The sequence below is a fragment of the Oncorhynchus clarkii genome, chromosome 1, assembly GCF_045791955.1.
Source record: "Oncorhynchus clarkii lewisi isolate Uvic-CL-2024 chromosome 1, UVic_Ocla_1.0, whole genome shotgun sequence".
Lineage (NCBI taxonomy): Eukaryota > Metazoa > Chordata > Actinopteri > Salmoniformes > Salmonidae > Oncorhynchus > Oncorhynchus clarkii.
This window is the reverse complement of record NC_092147.1, coordinates 70,544,121-70,565,411: the sequence shown is the minus strand read 5'-3', so window position 1 is coordinate 70,565,411 and position 21,291 is coordinate 70,544,121. Positions and strand designations below refer to the sequence as shown.

The 21,291-nt window shown below is 44.4% G+C and overlaps 1 protein-coding gene across 10 annotated transcripts in view; it reads right to left on the bottom strand.

Annotated features, from left to right (window-relative positions):
- Positions 1–21,291, bottom strand: part of LOC139411561 (tumor protein p53 binding protein, 2a) — a 51,565-nt gene that overhangs the window by 2,636 nt on the left and 27,638 nt on the right. For 2 of the 10 annotated variants that reach the window (XM_071158058.1, XM_071158135.1), the window contains 11 exons: positions 14,758–14,956; positions 14,409–14,590; positions 13,934–14,098; positions 13,710–13,751; positions 11,544–11,591; positions 10,466–10,664; positions 5,925–6,035; positions 5,585–5,709; positions 3,171–3,576; positions 1,278–2,113; positions 142–279 (listed from right to left, as the gene is read on the bottom strand). In XM_071158058.1, coding sequence (XP_071014159.1) covers positions 142–279; positions 1,278–2,113; positions 3,171–3,576; positions 5,585–5,709; positions 5,925–6,035; positions 10,466–10,664; positions 11,544–11,591; positions 13,710–13,751; positions 13,934–14,098; positions 14,409–14,590; positions 14,758–14,956 — 2,451 coding nt within the window. The remainder of the gene's footprint in view (positions 1–141; positions 280–1,277; positions 2,114–3,170; positions 3,577–5,584; positions 5,710–5,924; positions 6,036–10,465; positions 10,665–11,543; positions 11,592–13,709; positions 13,752–13,933; positions 14,099–14,408; positions 14,591–14,757; positions 14,957–21,291) is intronic. The other 8 variants (XM_071158109.1, XM_071158144.1, XM_071158068.1 and 5 more) reach the window with 7 other exon arrangements.

The window sequence follows — 21,291 nt, the reverse complement described above, 5'->3', positions numbered from 1 at the left end:
TTACACTCTTCACTACACACAAGCACTTGTAAACACTGTTCCTCTGTAAAAGTCTTAAAAAAAAACAAATAAAAAGAACTTAGAGGTCCAGGAAATATGATACGGTATTCACTACAGTATCTATACATCCAGAAATGTTACCTCGTAGATGATCCTCTGGACCAGATCAAACTCTCCCTCCAGAGAGGAGTCCAGGAGCAGGGCCAGGGGGTTAAACTTCACCCTCATGCTGTGGTCGATCCTCTCGGAGCCGGTCTTACGCAGGTTGGTCCTCTTCCCCTAGTACAGACACACGGAGAGGAGTACACTTTTTACACAACATCACACCTAGGTGATATCACACAGCCACGATGACACGCTCTCACTAGGAAGTGTCTGAGGGTGTTCGCTAGTGCTCTGTCTGGGTGGATTTGGTTTGTGCACGTCTGTGTGTGTCGCATAGAACAATCTACTCGCTGTTCATATAAATGGGTTCCAATCCACAAAATATTAAGAAACTGGATGCAATGCATAAACGATTCGAATGAACATCCAGAGTATCTTTTGAATGAATACAGTATCTACTCAAGATTGAAGGGACCTGTTCCCTCTGCAACTAGACCAATACTGACCTGACTAACAGAGCCAAACCAGTCATGAAACAAGCTGAGGTTTGATGATAAGCTATTACTGGCCACATGAAAGAAAGGGCCCTTTTTTGGGTCTTAACAGCTGTCCATTGGGTTTAGCGGCAGAGTGCAAGGACTGGGAGGCAAAAATGGGTCATACCACTCATCAACACTCCAAAGGGTAGGACCCCACTGACAAACCTGCCTGTATGGGATCAACAATGGAATGCAGCTTGTTGTTTACTTACAGGGCAGAAAATAACCAAAGCTCATTTCAATGTCAGCTTTGGACGAGGGAATGTGAATGCTTACTGAAATGCAGCCATTTTATGTCAGATTAGGACATAATGAACAGGTTCCACTTTCTACAAAACTTGATCAGGATTACTGTGCTTATATAACCTGTGAGAGGGTGGAGGGTAGCTAGCCAGGGCGAGATGAGGTCAACGGAGGTGAACATGTACTGTACAACCTGAACAGTCAGGACAACCCCATGAGAAACAACAAGTGAGGCACATACAGTACTGTAGAGTACAGTACAGTTGGCTATTGTTAATATGGCTTAGGACTGTGATGTTAAAGCTATTTGCAGCAAGTAGAAAGGTTGTGTCTGATTGTGGGCTGGTGTTTATGGGTGTCATGGAAGGTACTTAAAATGAGGTTCCTTACCGGTGGCAATGTGACCTGTCCTGTGACCTCCGGTGCCTGCATGCTGAAGGTGTCCTCCCCCAGGATCTCCTGCTCAACCCCGCTGGGGTAAGGTGGTGGAGGGTAGGGGGGGAATTCTTCCATGAAACTCTCTGGAGGAGGTTGCAGGCTGGGTGGGCTGGGCTCCTCCATGCCTGCAGCAGCAGGGGGCGGTGGGGGGAACCGGGGCTGGTCAGGTCGAGGGGCAGGGTGGGGTGGATGGGGAGGGGGCGTGAACTCCTCTCGGTCTCCCTCTGGGATGGCTGGTGGGGTAGTCTGCTCTGCTGGGGGTGGTAGATGGTGGTTAGGGGTGGGAGGAGGGACGTCACGCACCTCCAGTTTCACACTTCCCGGTTGGCTGCTCTCCCCAACAATCTGGGCACCTGGAACACCAGGCAACGCCACTCCCGCATCCTTTACAGCCTCGGGTGTGGTGGGCGTGGTGAGGATGGTCTCCATGGCAGCCAGCGTGGTCTTCTGATAAAGCAGCTTCTGGATGTTGGGCCCTGCGGGGCCCTCGGGCTCTGTGATGGAGCTGCGTTTCTTCAGGGGCCGTGGGGCGTTGTACAGCTTCTTCCTGAGGGCCTCCAGGTCACCGTCACTCTGATGGCGGTAGGGGTTGGAGATGAAGGGCAGCAGCTTGGTGGGGCTGAGGGGACGGGGGGTGCGCTCTGTCTCCCCCTGCTGGCCCTCGGTGGGGGGGCCCTGTTGTGCCCCGTGGTCCACCTCAGAGGGCTGGTCTGGGGAGTGCCGCTGCTCGCTGTATGGGTTCTCTGGTTGCTGGGGGCCACCACCGGAGATCACAGGCTTACCGTACACTACACACAGAGAGTAGGTCAGACTTTAAAGTGGTCTTTGAAGATACCATCAACTAGACAACCTATTTTCCTGCTGGTACACACAAACACTCCAGGACAAGGATTGGAGAAAATATAACGTTTCAATCTATTGTTGTTGAGGCAGGCAACACACAGCTTAGAATGTTTATAGTGGGAGTAGCCTACGTGAGGATGTGTGTTTGAGGATGAGAGCTGTAACAGAAGGTGGTTCTCCTGACTGCATGGCTGAGCACTGGTGTGTCACCATGCGTCAGCCAGGTCAGGTTGGTGGATTTGACTTAAGGGAGATCCACAGGGCAGGGATGACACATGCACCCTGGCCTTATGGACTCTTAGTGAAGTCTCCAAGTACACTAAATACCTCACTTTTACAAATTAGGACACAGCCACTGTCAGAAAGACCCAAGAGCTTATTCTGGTCATGTGACCTGACCAGGAAAAACTCTAGGAAAAACTCTTGTTATATCATATACGTATATCATCTTATCATAACTAGGACCACACATTTTTCCTGGCCACTGCAGACTCCAGAGAGTTCATGTCCTCTGCTTCACTTTAGTCAGACATATCTGCGTATGTGCAACCCGTTAACATTAACAGGGCGACGAGGAGGATTGCTTTAATGATTCATTTATCGGTTGCCATGCCTCAGGGATTATTATCTTTAATTAGATTCACTAACTGCAGCTTGTTCTGAGTCAGGACCCTCTCCGCTGGCTAAATGAATCACTGTACTCTCCTAGGTACATAGCATAGGACTGACGTCAGCCTGCTTTAAAGTCTCTGTTAGGAGTTAATCTACCAGTCAGTGTAGAACGAAGAAAATAACAAGAGCAGACAACACTGTTTCTAGTACACTGGTGTTCAGTGAAATGCTTTGGAGCCATGGTTCACATACCGGCCTTGATTGGCAAAGTCACATTGCGAAATCAATCCTCTTCATTCATTCTTTAGAGAAATAGACAAATGTCTCCAGGCAGACGGTAGTCCAGATACAGTCAACAGGAAATGAAGAGGAACCAGAAGGTAGTCTTACCACTGACAAATCCGTTGCCTCGGCTCTGGCTCCTGTTGAGAGACCCCTGTATGGCCGGTGGGTATGGCTTGCCTGGGGTGGGCTGCTGAGTGTACATGGAGTAGATGGAGCTGGCTGCCAGGGTCTGGGGCTTGCTCAGGTCCTTAGGCAGCTCTGGTGTGAAGGGTCTTACGGTGGCTGCCAGAGGGGGGTCCTGCTTGGAGGGCAGGGGCAGGGTCTGGCTCTGGGATGGGGGCAGTGGGACGCGGGCCTTGGCCGCCTCCTGGGGGTGCTGTTGCTGGCTGGGGGGCTTGGCCTTGGGGAAGGTACCGGTGTTGAGGCCTGGCTTGCCATAGGGGGCGCAACTGGGGGCTTTGGGTTTGCTGGCGACAGGTGGGGGCACCTTGACTGCAGCTTTAGGAGCAGACTGGAGAAAGGAGTAGACAGAGGAGCTGGTTAGATGACAGATAGGTTATCTCACACACACACACACACACACACACACACACACACACACACACACACACACACACACACCTGATGTCAAGAGCTAATGTTCATGATAATTACATTACAGTTAACCCATTACAATAGAACGTATCATTTAACCCCATTACTCACAGGCTTCCACTCAAAGTTCTGCATGGAAGACCCCATTGGGGATCAAATGTCCTGTTGAAGGTGTACTGTGTACATGTGTTTGTATGGTAGGTACATACAGTGCCTTCGTAAAGTATTCAGACCCCTTTAATTTTTAATTTAATTTAATATTTCCCCCCTCAATCTACACATAATAACAGATACAAGGCAAAAACAGTTTGAAATGTTTGCTAATTTATATATATATATATATATATAGAAGATAAATATCACATTTACATACGTTTTCCGACCCTTTACTCAGTACTTTGTTGAAGCACCTTTGGCAGCGATTACAGCATCGAGTCTTCTTGGATATGACGCTACATGCTTGGTACACCTGTATTTGGGGAGCTTCTCACATTCTTCTCTGTAGATCCTCTCAAGCTCTGTCGGGTTGGATGGGAAGCGTTGCTGCACAGCTATTTTCAGGTCTCTCCAGAGATGTTCGATCAGGATCAAGTCCGGACTCTTATTCAAGGACATTCAGCCACTCCTGCGTTGTCTTGGCTGTGTGCATAGGGTCGTTGTCCTGTTGGAAGGTGAACCGTCGCCCGAGTCTGAGGACCTGAGCGCTCTGGAGCAGGTTTTCATCAAGGATCTCTGTACTTTGCTCCGTTCATCTTTGCCTCGATCCTGACTAGTCTCCCAGTCCCTGCCGCTGAAAAACATCCCCACATCATGATGATGATGCAGCCACCACTATGTTTCACCGTAGGGATGGTGCCAGGTTTCCTCCAGACGTGATGCTTGGCATTCAGGCCAAAGAGTTCAATCTTGGTTTCATCAAACTAGAGAATCTTGTTTCTCAATCTTGTTTCTCATGCCTTTTGGCAAACTCCAAGCGGGCGGTCATGTGCTTTTTACTGAGGATTGACTTCTGTCTGGCCACTATACCGTGAAGGCCTGATTGTTGGAGTGCTGCAGAAATGGTTGGCCTTCTGAAAGGTTCTCCCATCTCCGCAGAGGAACTCTAGAGCTCTGTCAGAGTGAACATGGGGTTCTTGGTCACCCCCCTGACCAAGGCCCTTCTCCCCCGATTGCTCAGTTTGGCCGGGCAGCCAGCACTAGGAAGAGACTTGGTGGTTCCAAACTTCTTTCATTTAAGAATGATGGAGGCCACTGTGTTCTTGGAGATCTTCAATGCTGCAGACATTTTTTGGTACCATTCCCCAGATCTCTGCCTCGGCACAATCCTGTCTCAGCAGTCCAAGGACAATTCCTTCAACATCATGGCTTGGTTTTTGCTCCAACATGCACTGTCGACTGTGGGACCTTATATAGACAGGTGTGGGCCTTTCCAAAACATGTCCAATCAATTGAATTTACCACATGTGGACTTCAATCAAGTTGTAGAAACATCTCAAGGATGATCAATGGAAACAGGATGCACTTGAGCTCAATTTCGAGTCTCATAGCAAAGGGTCTGAATACTAATGTAAATAAGGTCTGTTTTTTAATGTTAATAAATTTTACATTTGCAAAAAATTATCGCTTTGTCATTAAGGGGTGTTGTGTGTAGATTGCTGAGGATTATTTTATTTCTATTTAATCCATTTTAGAATAAGGCTGTAACGTAACAAAATGTGGAACAAGACAAGGGGTCTGAATACTTTCCAAAGGCACTGTATGCGTGTGCATTGGAGAAACTACTCTAAGCTGTTGGTAGGAAGGTCGACAGGTATTGGATTCAGTTCAATTAAAGTTCACGTTTTCAACTTCCTGGACACCAGCTATTTTGGGTCCGCAGTAAAAGCAGCTAAGCGACCATTTTGGTTCAGTTGCACTGTTCTTACCTGGGCGTCTCTGACCAGGTCGTCACTGCTCTGGTTCTTGCGGAGGGAGGAGGCGGGCACCTCAGTGGGCTCAAACATAGAGAACGGACGCACCCGCCGGTCCCTCTTCATGCCCTCCGTCTCACCTACACACAACACCACCGCAGGTGTTACCATAACATAACAACTAGACACAAACAGGGAAAACAATGGCACAACCCTATCTGGACTGCGTATCTAATTCAAAGATAGCCATGTTTGTGTGGACAGGCGGATATGATTTGGCCACTAAATACCTAGTCATTGTGTGGTCGAGTCTTGCAGTAACATTTATGTGTGGTTGGGCTGAGGTGGTGGTTACCTTGCTCTGTGTTAGCGCTGGAGTCAGAGGTCATTCTGGGCAGTATGGAGGATGACCCATGACTACTGCTGTTGGACTCTGGTCCAGAAGTGCCCCACTCTGCCAGCTTACCTGAGAGAGGGGGTGGTAAGGGAGTTGTGGTTTAAGGGGTGTTTTCTAACAATACTTTCAATTCAAACCAATGGTAAGTCAAAGATGTTTAGACAAGGTCTGGCCGAAGCTGGGCTATAATATACAGGAAAACCCCTGTGACTGGGACTTCCCTTTTCTTCGAAAAATGAAGACCGTACAGTAGGGTTTCCTAAACTCGGTCCTGTGTCTCCCCATGGGTGCACGTTTTGGTTTGTTGCCGTTGCACTGCACAGCTGATTCAAATAGCAAAGTCGTCGGCAAGCTTTCATTATTTGAATCCACCGTGTCGTGCCGGGGCAAAAACCAAAACGTGCACTGCAGTACAGGAGTGCAAAATGTGGTAGATCTAGCTAGTTCTTCCTATCTTCCACATTTCCTCAATAACTGATTTAGAGCTGACTGGGCCAGTCTGAAACCACATGGCTGTCAGACCGTCAGTTCTGCTGGAGGTAATGTGTTTGTTCCAACTGACCCAGTTAGAAACGCAGCGGAATCCAGCGTGGAAAGAAAATGGGAACGGGCACAGTTTAATTCAACAAACAGGCAGTATCGCCTCACAGCAACACAAACAGAGATCTGGCAGAAAAAGAGATGACAATGAAAACATTAAATAAGAATGTCTTTTCGTGTTCTCCCACAACAAACATACCCCCATGTGCGCACACACACACTCTCTCCCTCCCTCTCTCTAACATGCACACACAACTAAGCCCATATTGCATCCACTGAAAGGGTAACACACAGCAAGCTCAAGCTGACACACACACACACACACACACACACACACACACACAGAACACAGCACCAGAGGGAGTGTGTACCTTTTCTCTTAGCCCGCAAGTCTTTCAGAGGCTTAAGCAAGAACATGGCTTCTAAAATAAACAAAAAAGCAAACAAGACAGAAAGGGTAGGAGCCTTAGATATCCAGAGGTCCGGTCCGTTATAGGCCCAAGCAGGGGGCCCAGTGTGGGCATGGTGAGGGGTGCAGATGGCCTGGCTGGATCTGGGACCAGGCAGGGACCCTCCCCGTCAGTCTACAACTCGATGGAGAAGAGCTCTGGAGGGGTTTGGACAGGCTGCAGATTCCCCTCTTCCCTTTCCAATCTGTCCCCCTCTTCTTTCCCACTGCATATTGGCTCATCACGCAGAAGTGATCGCATGCAACATCACAGCAGACTGGGGAAAATCTGGTACTTTAACTCCTACGTTTCCCTGGCTTCCAATGGAGACTACGTGTAAAGGAAAAGATGGACCGAAGAGGAAAAGGAGGATAGATAAAAAGGGAAGATGGTCCCTTGTGGTGCTGTGTTGTTTAGCAGTTGAAATCACCAGCTTTGGTGTCATATCATTGATTTTTAATGTCACCCCCTCTCCCTCTTTCACACACTCCTTCTACTGGGGGAGTTATTTTAGGCAGACTGAACGAGTGAGTGAACAAGTGCGTGAGTAGAGAATAATAACAGGCCAACGTCTGTGCATGGCCTTTCACTGGTTGTGTGTGTGTGTGTGTGTGTGTGTGTGTGTGTGTGTGTGTGTGTGTGTGTGTGTGTGTGTGTGTGTGTGTGTGTGTGTGTGTGTGTGTGTGTGTGTGTGTGTGTGTGTGTGATTAGTGTTGTATTTATGCAATCTGACTGAATCAAAGACCGTAGTGTAAGCGTTTTAGCGGCGTTCCCTCGTGACAGTTAAGAGAATTTTTTTTTAGTTTTAAAGTTAATTTCCTGCAATTCTACTCATGTTGCCTTGTGGCGGAGAGACACATTTCTGCAATTTTTTTATATGATAACTGATGATCAATGGGCCCCACACCGGTAACTACAAGTTTAGATAGCTGGCCCGCTAGACTAACTTACCAATAAATAAATAGCTGGCATGGGCTAATTGAGTTACTGCATATGAACAAACAAATTTCAAAATTGCACCTTGTGTATTATTTAATCTAAAGCTCAACAGTAAATTGAGACCCCGGCTGAGTACTAGTCAAAAATGTACACCTACTCATTCAAGGGTTTTTATTTATTTTTACTATTTTCTACATTGTAGTATAATAGTGACGACATCAAAACTATGAAATAACACCTGGAATCATGTAGATTTCCCCCCGGAATCACCCCCCCCCCCCCCCCCCCCCCCAAAAGTGTTAAACAAGTCAAAATACATTTTATATTTGACATTCTTCAAAGTAGCCACCCTTTGCCTTGATGACAGCTTTACACACTCTTGGCATTCTCTCAACCAGCTTCATGAGGTAGTCACCTGGAATGCATTTCAATTAACAGGTGTGCCTTGTTAAAAGCTCATTTGTGGAATTTCTTTCCATCTTAATGCGTTTGAGCCAATCAGTTGTGTTGTGACAAGGTAGGGTTGGTATACAGAAGATAGCCCTATTTGGTAAAATACCAGGTCCATATTATGGCAAGAACAGCTCAAATAAGCAAAGATAAACGACAGTCCATCATTACTTTAAGACATGAAGGTCAGTCAATACGGAAAATTAAGAACTTTGAACATTTATTCAAGTAGAGTCGCAAAAACCATAAAGCGCTATGATGAAACTGGCTCTCATGAGGACTGCCATAGGAAAGGAAGACCAAGAGTTACCGCTGCCTCAGAGGAAAAGCTGTTCAGAGGAGACTGTGTGAATCAGGCCTTCATGGTCAAATTGCTGCAAAAGAAACCACTACTAAAGGACACCAATAATAAGAAGAGACTTGCTTGGGCCAATAAACACGAGCAACAGACATTAGACTGGTGGAAATCTGTCCTTTGGTGTGATGAGTCCAAATGTGAGGTTTTTTGTTCCAATCTCTGTCTTTTTGTGAGACGCAGAGCAGGTGAAGGGATGATCTCCGCGTGTGTGGTTCCCACCGTGAAGCATGGAGGAGGAGGTGTGATGGTGCTTTGCTGGCGACACATGATTTACTTAGAATTCAAGATACACTTAACCAGTTTGGCTACCACAGCATTCTGCAGCAATACGCCATCCCATCTGGTTTGCACTTATTGGGACTATCATTTGTTTTTCAACAGGACAATGTCCCAACACATCTCCAGGCTGTGTGAGGGCTATTTGACAAATAAGGAAAGTGTTGGAGTGCTGCATCAGATGACCTGGCCTCCACAATCACCTGACCTCAACCCAATTGAGATGGTTTGGGATGAGTTGCACCGCAGAGTGAAGGAAAAGCAGCCAACAAGTGCTCAGCATATGTGGGAAGTCCTTCAAGACTGTTGGGAAAGCATTCCAGGTGAAGCTGGTTGAGAGAATGCCAAGAACTGAAAAGTTGTCATCAAGGCAAAGGGTGGCTACTTCGAAGAATCTCAAATAGAGTATATTTTGTTTTGTTTAACACTTTTTTGGTTACTACATGATTCAATATGTGTTATTTCATAGTTTTGATGTCTTCATTATTATTCTACAATGTAGAAAATAGCAAAATAAAGAAAACCCCTGGAATGAGTAGGTGTGTGCAAACTTTTGACTGGTACTGTTTAAAGCCAAGTTATCGTTTCTCATTGTGTATTTATTCCTTGTGTTTTTATTTTTCTCATATTTTTAAAAATCAATCTCTGGGAAATATGCGTAAGTACGCATTTCACTGTTAGTCTACACCTGTTGTTTACGAAGCATGTGATAAAGAGCAAAATGATCATTCTACCTCAAGGAAAACTGCACTATACCCCCTCTGGTGGATATAATATGTAATTACAGAATTAAATGAACACTACTGAGTGCCAATATACAGTAGATTAGGTAAATTGATAGTAGCTATGTTACCAAACTGAAGAGGATACCACTGAGCTTTCCCTGGTTCAACCTCTGACTGCATAATGACACAGCAACATGAGGGCTGGAATTCCACCCTGGCAAAATTAAGTCTCCATTGAGTGGAGGAAAAACACAGCATGGCTGATTCAATCGCAGCACAATATATGTGTCACGGCTGCCAAGAGACCTCATTAGCCGTTAACCACTTATTCAAGGTCAGGTATTTTTTCAACTCCTTTAATGTTTTAGGTTCAAATTAGCAGTAGGGTAAACTGATCCTAGATCTCTGGTTAGGGGCATTGGTAGAAGAAACAGCCCCACCAGAGGACACAGGCAGTAGGCTACCTTCTGAGCTTAGAGTCACGTCACAACCAGAGCCCGTCTGTACTAACAGGGGTATCCCAGAAACCTTGGCTCCTGCCGAGGGTGGGGAACTCAGTCACATGTCAAACCTCTCACAAGCTCGTCATCGTGACTTTGTTAATCACTCAACTGAGGTATAGAGTACCCACCATAGTTAAAAGAGACTGAGCAAAAGAGGTGAAGTGGAGACTTCAGCAGAGTAGTTGGCGGGCTCACTTTGCCCGGGCTAAGAGGGAAGAAGAGAGATGGGAAAGGTGAAAGGTCGAGGTCACCGTCTCACCTGTGTTAGCTTTGTCCTGGGGTTCTGGGTGTGCAGGCAGGGTGGCGGTGCCATCGGGGTAGGCAGCAGGTTTGACCAGCAGCTCGTGTCTCACTGGGCCACGAGGCATGGTGTACGACTGGATGTAAGGGCCGACAGCCGCCACACGAGACGGACCCTGCTGCTGCTGCTGACCCACCGGACCATCAGAGGGCAGCTGCTAGAGGAGGCAAGAGAGACGGAGGGAGAGGATGAATGGGAGAGTTAGACAGACAGTACAGAGTGAGACAAACACACAGATCAAGCTGGTTATGAGTGGGGGAGCATCAGTGGGAAAGAATAACAGGGTCACTCACAGATGTACATAAACAGTGAAAAGTACAGCGCAAAGACCAAAATAATATATTTCTTATGCATCTCCCTCAGCTTAGTAGTAGATTAGACAGTTACTATAACTTCCATTTGCCACTAGTCTAAAATACAGTGGTTGACGTTATGGATGAATTTAAAGTTCCATCCTTTTCACTTTATTCTTCACCCGATTTACTTAACCAAAGATCTCTTAATTTAGTATGTGTACTTTACTGAATTTATACTTGGGATATCGCTTTTCAACAGTAAAACTTTATTTTTAAATAAATAAATATATATATATGTATTTGTATGGGGATTTCCTCCAGCGATTAAAAATATATATATATATTTTTAATCGCTGGAGGAAATCTTTAAGGGAGATAAACAATGTTGAAAAATACTCCACAACTACCCCACATAAAGCCTGATCAAGTCTAACGCTAAAACATTTGGACCAAGCCAGCTCGATTTACTTTCTAACACGGCCAGAGCCTTGATCTGAAAGTTCTTCTGTTTCGGGAAAAATAACTTTAGCAGCTGTGTGAAACAAGGCCTTTACGCAACAGAGCAGATTAAATAAGTCAAGCCGTGCCCTTTAAAAACACATCAAATCAACTGCACTCCGGTACTGGAAACAAAATGGGGGGGGGCAGTAAATCCTACGCCTGTTGCTGCTTTGCCAAGTCATGCAGAAGAGATCAGTGCGTGTCTATGTCAGGTTCGGCTCTGTCATCAGTTACTGTACCTGCGGATGAGTGTCTTTAGTAGCCCTCTCCTTACCAGGGAAGCCATTCTTGAGAAACAAAAACACAACAGCAGTTTGAACACACTGGTAGCCAATCCCCATACAAGTACATAAGTCACTATTGATCAGTTCCTCCCATATGTTTAGACAGAGCAAGGCGAGGTGATTCTAGGCTGGTATCTCTCAGGCTAGCCTTTCCAGACCAGTGTGGTTGAAACATGCCTGCCGGGTGACATCATTGTGATTCCAGGGAGACTGTCACTAAACCACCTCCTCAGCGAGTCCTGCTCTACTCAGCCTTCAGATCCTCTGCTTCCACATGTTACACCTTTACCTCTTCAGCAGTCTCCTTTCTTCATCTTAGCTCTTCCCTTCGTCAAACGAGAGAGGTCGACTTCTTCAATATTGGACAAAATCCTTTTTCCATTTGTGACGTGTGGTTTTCATTTATATAAAAGGATTAAGTATGGATATTAAAGGAAGGATTCATTCCACGACTTTATTATTAATTCAGTGAGTGTTAGCGCTGCAGATCGGAGAGGGATCTCGTGGTATAGAATGCCTTTTGCTTAGTAGACACTTTAATTTGCTCATAAACAGCTGATACACAGCATTGCACGTTATGGCATTCTCTCTGCAAATATATTAACCAGGGAACATTGTGATCACAGTGGCATATACACATTAAACGGAAAATGTACAACATTTTCAAATTCCTATTAATCATCTCCAGCAACACCCCCAACATCAACATAAGTGAAAGTGGCTGGTGTCTATGTTTGAAGTCAAAAGGAAACAGGTAGATAAGTGTTTCCGATGACACCATACGGCTTAGTAGCAGGTAGTCTAGTGGTTAGAGCGTTGGGCTAGTAACCGAAAGGTTGCTGGATCAAATCCCTGAGCCGACGAGGTAAAAATCTGTTGTTCTGCCCCTGACCCACTGTTCCTAGGCCGTCATCGTAAATGAGAATTTGTTCTTAACTGACTTGCCTAGTTAAATAAAAGGTTACTTTTTAAGTAGTTGGTTAAAAATCACATGATTACACTCCAGATGTCAAAAAAGTGTTTTGTGATGACATCATCCGGAAACAATTATAAAAAAAAATCATCATCTGATGAGCATCTTTTTGATAAAAAGAAAAAATTGAAACCTGCCATTTTCACATAATATGTTGATGTTGGGGTGGTGCTGGAGATGAATATGAAGTAGAAGAATGTTGGATATGTCCCATTAAAATGATACAACCTGGATTAGTTAGCACAAAGTTACTGAAATGGAGAGATGCATCCCAACTCCCCACATGAAGTTAGTTTCAAAATGAAAGAAAAGGGTGTCAGAATCAATAAGACCACCAAATCACCAGGGATTGTCTATTCGTTTGACAGAGGTGCGGTTTTTCTATTAAAATACCTCTGATCGAGAAAATATTTTGCCGACCACGTGTAACGTGAAATGATAATAAATCATAAATCATTCAGTAATAGTTTCAGTGCCAGAGCAAATTCTCCACAACCTCAACCACTCGAGTTTCCATTTTAAACACTCCTCACCCATAAATGTTGTTCTTGTCCACTTATGGCTACAGCACATCTCACATGTCCTGACAATTTCCTCACAAAATCTTTCAAAGACAGAACCCAAGTATTTTTTACATAGATTATGAAAGTGCCATAGAAACCACAGAAGTCAAAAACAACTCAGGGGAAGAAGGGCAGAGGGATATCAGGCAGTGATGTCAGAGCTCAGGCCTGAAACCATCTCCTCTGGAATTCCTGTCTGCCTGCCTGTGCTCTAGTCTCCACTCCTCTCCTGGAGTTGTTTTGCCAAGCTGGGCTGAAGAGAGGGAGTGTTAAGTGTAAACTGAGATAGCAAATCAACTCTGTGACATCAACTCCTTCAATCCTGATCTTTGGGAGCCACCAGGTGCGCAGGCTTTTGCTCCAGACAGTTACTAAAATAACTGAATCAAGTGTTATAGTAGTGGGCTGGGGGGGAAATCTCCCCACTCTGTGAGTCCCAGGGACCAGGATTGAAGAACGCTAAATAGACAGAGATAGAACAAGTGAACTGTGGAAGGAGAGATCAGAGGGTATTTCAGTCCTGTGAGACAGTGATTTGTTTGTCAGTGCAGAAAGGCAGTGAGAGACAGGGTTGAGGAGTCTTACTTTTTTGATAAGGGCCGGCTCTGAGGGCCAGGGCATCTGTGGCTTTCAGAGGTAAACAGAGATACAGTGTGTTTATACTCTCCAGCCCATAGGGGGCGCTCAGGTTATCACTTTTGATTGGGTATGCGTCACTATGTAAATATTTACATTTCTTTGACCAAGTCTTGAGATGTCAAAGTAAGTGTTCTGCATCCGTGTGTGTGTGTGTGTGTGTGTACACTCACTGGCAGGTTCTCTTTCTGCTGCAGAGCGGCCTTCTTCTTCCAGAGGCGGTCTCGGAGCTCACTGACGCGTTTGTCCATAGAGGCCACCTCCAGGTTGCGCTTGTTCAGACTGTCTCTCTGATGCTGCAGCTTGGCGTTCTGCTCCTGGTTCAGCTTGTTACGCAGCTAAAGGGGACAAGAGACGACATGCCAGACAGCTGAGCTAGGATGGAGGACAGGGTAAAGGACATATGAGGCTTTGAACTAGTTGTTCTGACGGCTCAGTTGATTGGTTAGGTCACGGTGGTAGGAATATTTAAAGGTTTGAGTCCCACACGAGCCACATGCTAAACGTATGTGATTTGAAAATACAGACATGGGTCAAATTGTACGCATATGTAAAATACTTTCAAACAATTGAGCACCTGGGATTGAGTTTTCCAGGTACAATGGAATTGTCAATAGTCCCAAAAGTGCAAACTCGAAGAACACACACCTGCAGCTCCTTGTAGAGGTGGTCCAGCTCAGCCACAGAGCTCTGGTTGTCTTTGAAGCCGTCCATCTTGCCATTCTTGAGCATCTCCAGCTGTCTGTTGAGCTCTTCAACCTTGGACACAGCCACCACCAGCTCTCTCTGCTTCTGTTGGAACAGACCATTCATCTGCTCTATCTCCTCCACTACAGAGAGAGAGAGAGAGAGAGAGAGAGAGGGAGAAAGATAAAGATACACAGGTTAGAACCAATCAATTAGTCAGTCATCCAACACAAATCCACTAATCAATTCACCACTCAATCAAAAGACGAACAACCAATTCCTTTCCCATTCATTGCAACACTTCGCTCACCCAGCTTGCCGTTGCTGAGGCGTTTCTGCTCCACGTGGCCCTTGAGGGCCCGGACCTTCTTGAGCCTGGTCTCCTGGTTCTCCACGTTCTCCCTGAGACGACGCAGCTTCTCCTGGTCTGATGCCTGCTGCTGCTGCTGCCTCTCCTCCTGCTGCTGCTGCCTCTCCTCCTGCTGCTTCAGGTAGTGCAGGCGCTGCTCCTAACGAGGGAGAGAGGAGAGGGGTAGGGGAGAAAGACGATGGGATGGTTACGGAGCCCTGCTTGCTTCAGAAACCACCACTGCACAGAGTGAATAACTATAATTTCATACACTGCATAATGGATTATTTTAACTGCTCATTTTAATAGGCCAATGGGGTACAACTACTGTACGTCAATTGTGATTTGTCTGCAATGTCTATGAAGTTTTTTTTAGTTGAATGTGCTTTCAGTCCATATCATTAGTTAGAACTGAACATTTGACAAACCGAATACCACTGCGGTAAGAAAGTCGAACAATGATCTACTCGTTGCGCCATAAACGTGACAGGAATCTACTAAAATAGTGTCTTTATTAAGCTCCCTTACAGGTGAACTGTGGTGATGGGACGGCATGTTTATAAGGCTGCTCTCTCAGGGCTACACTCCGAAGCCTGTTGTGCTATCCTCTGGCTTCCCCTGACAAACACAGTTACGATGAGTAGAGACAGGCAGGCAGCACAGGTGGGCAGGCAGCACAGGTACACGCAGCGCAGAACCGACTGTGTTGATCCAAGCAAAGGCAGAACAGTAAAAAAAAACTTCTCAGCCAGAGACTGTAAGGAAGGGAGAGAGAGCAGACAGGTCTCTCTTGAAACAAGACAATTGATCTCCATGAAACTTGAGCCTTGATAAATAAGTGTAAGCAAAAAATATACCAGCGGAAACAGACTATGGTTCATGATGCTTCAGCAGCTACAGACCCCTTGAGGGAAAGAAAACCATCAAATCAACCAAACTGTAATGTGTCAGCTTATTGCCCTCATCCAGCGAATACATCTTCTGTATATGAAAAAAGTCCTTTGTTTGAACCATGGTTATAGTGATTGATGACCAGAATCTCATGTTAATGAGATGGGGAAAACACAACTCAAAGGCTTACTGCACTACATCCTACAATAATGTTCTGTCATGACATGGCCCTTTCTGGGTAAAGATCATGGCTTCTCACTCTCTCCAACACCCAGGTTCTGTTATCTCACGTCATAAATTCCTGGCAGAGACTATCTCCCCCTTTTCATGTTGTATGGAGAGAGAGAGAGTTCAACAGTAGAACAAAGGAACTCCCGCCAAATTCTACTATATTACAGAATTTGAGACTGCAACAATCTCCATATTTTGGAGCAAGTGTAAACGGTCGGTGGAGAACCCAGCTATGACCCGGTCCATTTTGTTTCATGTTTGTGACCTCATGAAAGACAACACAGTCACATTACCCTAACTATGTTTATATAGGTGCCTCCATTATGAGGTTTGCATCTCATTATTGTATAAAATGAATGAGTAAAGATTAAACTATTTGTGAAATTATGCAATGTGATGTTACACCTTTAATGTGAAAGAATTGTAATTCCCTTTAAAGTTTAAATAAGTCATTTATCCGCCCCCGTGAGCACAGACATGAACAGGCATCATAGAACCACCTTTTCTATTGTTACGAATAAAATCCTCTTCAGACCACGCGTACCTCGGTGTAAACTGCGGTGGCACAGGTTTGAGTACCAAGACTGAGCAAACCCACAACGTGTTCTGTGATTGCGAATGGTTTAGACTTCCTAACCATACCACGTGGAACATTGGCTACACGGCTAGAAATGGTTCTACTCAAGACTATCGATCCCAACAGAATAAGAGCAAATCTTAGATATGAATTACTAGTCTGCAGCTAGAAATTCTGGAAACCTGGGATGTGAAGACCGACAACCGCCGAAACATCTATTCTATGAGAACATTTCTGATGGTACTCTGAAGTAACCATTCTAACCACGAAGACTTTGATCTTCAGGGAAAGACAGACAGACAGACGTACTCTCCAGCAGACGGATTCCAACAGAAAACATCACGACACATGGGCATAAATATATATATTGTTTGCAATTATTCCCGAATGAGTGAGCGTTCATGTGCAAAGGATTAGCATTTAAATGAATATAATTATAGTAGTATAGTGTGTAGTGATCCCTCTGGTCTTTCCCGATCTTGCTCAGTCCACACCCATTTCCCTTTGTCCACCAAGCTGTCATATCGGCTTAGCCCACTAGGCAATCTTCCATATAATTTGTTAGTAACAGATCTGTTTGTTTGTTTATGCAGTTCTGTGATTATTTAGTTAGTTACTAAATAAATGTTTAAGCCAATTGGTGTATGGATGATTTATAGTAAAGGCTGGGTTTGTGCAGATAACCAACAATTTACGACGTTTGGAATGAGACTGACGTAAATAATAATTCATTAATAAGAAGACTAATTGATAAGATATTAAAATATCTGAAGAGTTATATTAGGAAAATTGTAACTTTGTAATCTGAAGATTTTCCTTGGTGCCCCGACTTCTTAGTTAATTACATTTACATGAATAGTTTAATCACGTAATAATAATTACAGATAATTGATTTGATAAAATAACAGCCTTCACTTTTAATGATGCCAAAGACACGACAGTTCTTACATCTGCCACAATTAATCTACACAACTATCTCTTATTTTCCACCTCATGTGTGTAGTGCCGAGCGATTAGTGCTCTTTGATGCCTGTTCATTTTCGGTTTGATTATTAAAAAATAATCACGGTTTTCAATTTTGGTTTTGGAGGAAATTCTGGTGTTTTATTGCAAATATGCAGACGGAGTTGAAAAGAGAACACACAGAAGGCTGTTGTATAAAACACCTCTCCGGATAACATCTTCAAACTAAGCGCAACCATGGCATCTGTGACAGCGAGGGAGAAGCGTCCATCCATGTATACTGGTAAGAGAGTCTAGCTATCTACATATTCAGATATCACACGTTTCTAATTCTGTCAGAAAGTCATTTTCATTTAAAGTTAAAGTGTACTGTTAGCTAGCTAACGTTACGTGTATAATCTCTGTAGTAATATTATTCGTATCTCAGAGCCATTTGCATTGATGATCTTCATCAGATGGCACTCATAGGACTTCATGTATGTTTTGTTGAATAAAGTTCATATTTATATCCAAAAATCTCTGTTTACATTGGCGCGTTGTTATGTTTTGCCTCCAAAACATCCGGTGAAAGTGCAGAGTTACAGAAATACTCATCATAAATGTTGATGAAAATACAACTGCTATGCATGGAATTAAAGATATACTTCACCTTAATGTAACCGCTGATTTCAAAAAAGCTTTATGGAAAAAGCACACCATGGAATAATCTGAGTACAGCGCTCAGACACCAAAACAAGCAATACAGATACCTGCCATGTTATGGAGTCAACAAAAGTCAGAAAAAGCATTATAAATTTTCACTTACCTTTGATGATCTTCATCATAATGCACTCCCAGGCATCCCAGTTCCACAATAAATGTTAGTTTGGTTCGATAAAGTCCATCATATGTCCAAATACCTCCTTTTTGTTCGCGCATTTAGTACAGTAATCCAAATGCGCATGCACTAGCTCCAGACAAAGTCAAAAAAGTTATATTACAGTTTGTAGAAACATGTCAAACGATGTATATAATCAATCTTTAGGATGTTTTTATCATAAATCTTTGATAATGTTTCAACCGGAGAATTCCTTTTTCTTTAGAAATTAAAGGGAACGAAGATAACTCTCACGGGCGCACGCCTGACTGAGCACATGGCCTTCTGGCAGACCCATGACTCAATCAGCTCTCATGGATAGGCTAAAGCTTGAAAACCTACAAACCTCAGATTTCCCACTTCCTGGTTGGATTTTTTTCTCAGGTTTTTGCCTGCCATATGAGTTATGTTATACGCACAGACATCATTCAACGTTTTAGAAACTGAGTGTTTTATATCCAAATCTACTAATATTATGCATATCCTAGCATCTGGGCCTGAGTAGCAGGCAGTTTACTCTGGGCACGCTTTTCATCAGGACGTGAAAATATTGCCCCCTACCCCAAAGAAGATAACATTGAAACTGGTTGGTTAGTTACCTGCAGATTCATGCAGGGTAGTAACAAAGACTCCACTATGCAAGTAACTATTTCAATAGAATGTCACTGCGACAACTGTCGATTGACGTAGCTGGTAAATTTGCTCTGGCTATCTACTCCGATTTCAGAGCACTCGTCTGTGTGCCAGAGTGCAGAATAATTTACGAACCCTCAACACCCGTTAAATATGTCTGGTGTCAGTAAACGTTGGCAAAAAAAGCGTAATTCAATAGCTCTGCTAGGGCGAGTAAAATGGTTAGAGTGAGCTGTTCTCTCATTTGTGTCTGGAAGTAGCTAGCAAGCTACCCTACATTAGTCAGTCAGTTAGACTGGGTGCTTGACTGCTGCTGTTAGGTCAGAACACTCGGATCAACCCCACTCCTCGGCCAGAGCGTCCAGCATGCACTCTGATTTCTCCGAGAGCGATTTATGAACAAACAATCTGACAATGCTCTGAGTTTACCAATGCCCAGAGCACACTCTGGGCACTCTAGGTTACATTTACCAACACACCCGTAGTATAAGCCAGCCTTTAGTCTTGAAATCTTTGGTTGTTTTCATACAAAGCCTCACCAGTAAATCCTTAAAAGAAATGGGTGGGGCTAAAGCTTAAGATGGTGTGGGGCCAGTGTTGGGCCAGTAACCGAAAGGTTGCTGGATCGAATCCCCAAACTGACAAGGTAAAAATCTGTCGTTCTGCCTTTGAACAAGGCAGTAAACCCACTGTTCACCAGTAGGCCATCATTCCAAATAAGAATTGGTTCTTAACTGACTTGCCTAGTTAAATAAAAAGGTTACAACGATGCTGAATGGGTGTAGACAAAGAACTCTCCCCTGTAGGTACCAAAACATTCAAGGGCCATTTCCTCAAGTTAATCAACTTTCAAAGCAGAATTACTTCTCCATTGTTCCTCTACTTTTCTACCAATGTAAAAAACACAATTTCAAATGTTGCTACATAAGACCGGATCGAGCCGGTCGGTCACATATTACATTTGCTTTATTTGAGGACTATTATTTAATTCCAAGTCATCTGTATAGAGCTGCTGCCTATGCTGTCTGACAGAGTCACTATTTGTGTAGTTCTTCAAAGTAAATACGGCATACTATCATGATTGCTGAATATTAACTAACAATCACAATTTTCAGGTTGCGATACCTCGCGAAGCAACCGCGAGCTCTGTATATCACCTCACGATCATGCATTCTTCTCTCGTCTGTAGCAGTTGTAATAGAAACACAGACCGGACAAGTAGATACACATTGGTCATTGCACACTGAACAAAAACATAAACATAAAATGTAAAGTATTTGTCCCCTGTTTTATGTGCTGAAACAAAAGATCTCAGAAATGTTCCATTTGCACAAAAAGAGCATTTCTCTAAACTTGTGGACAAATTTGTTAACATCCCTGTCAGTGAGCATTTCTGTTTTGCCAATATCATCCATCCACCTGACAGGTGTGGCATATCAAGAAGCTGATTAAACATGATCATTACACAGGTGCACCTTGTGCTGGGGGACAATAAAAGGCCACTTTAAAATGTGCAGTTTTGTCACACAACACAGTGCCAGATGTCTCAAGTTCAGGGAACGTGCAATTGGCATGCTGACTTTAGGAATGTCCACCACAGCTGCTGCCAGAGAATTGAATGCTAATTTCTTTACTATAAGCCGCCTCCAACGTCATTTTAGAGAATTTGGCAGAACGTCCAACAGGCCTCACAACCCCAGATCACGTGTATGGCGTTGGTTTGCAGATGTCAACGATGTGAACAGAGTGTCCTATTGTGGCGGTGGGGTTATGGTATGGGCAGGCATAAGTTAAGGACAACGAACACAATTGCATTGTATCAATAGCAATTTGAGCCCACAGAGACATTGTAACGAGATCCTGAGGCCCATTGTCGTGCCAGTCATCCTCCTCCATCACCTCATGTTTTAGCATGATAATGCAAGGCCCCACGTCGCAAGGATCTGTACACAATTCCTGGAAGCTGAAAATGTCCCAGTTCTTCCATGGCCTGCAAAATCACCAGATATGTCACCCATTGAGCATGTTTGGGATGCTCTGTATCAGCGTGTACGACAGCGTGTTCCAGTTCCCGCCAATATCCAGCAACTTCGCACAGCCATTGAAAAGGAGTGGGACAACATTCCACAGGCCACAATCAACAACATGCAAAGGAGATGTGTCGCATTGCATGAGGCAAATGGTGGTCACACACCAGATCCTGAATGGTTTTCTGATCCACGCCACTACCTATTTGCGGTATCTGTGACTAACAGATTCCCAGTCATGTGAAATCCACAGATTAGGGCCAAATACATTTATTTCAATCGACTGATATCCTTATATGAACTGTAACTCAGTCAAA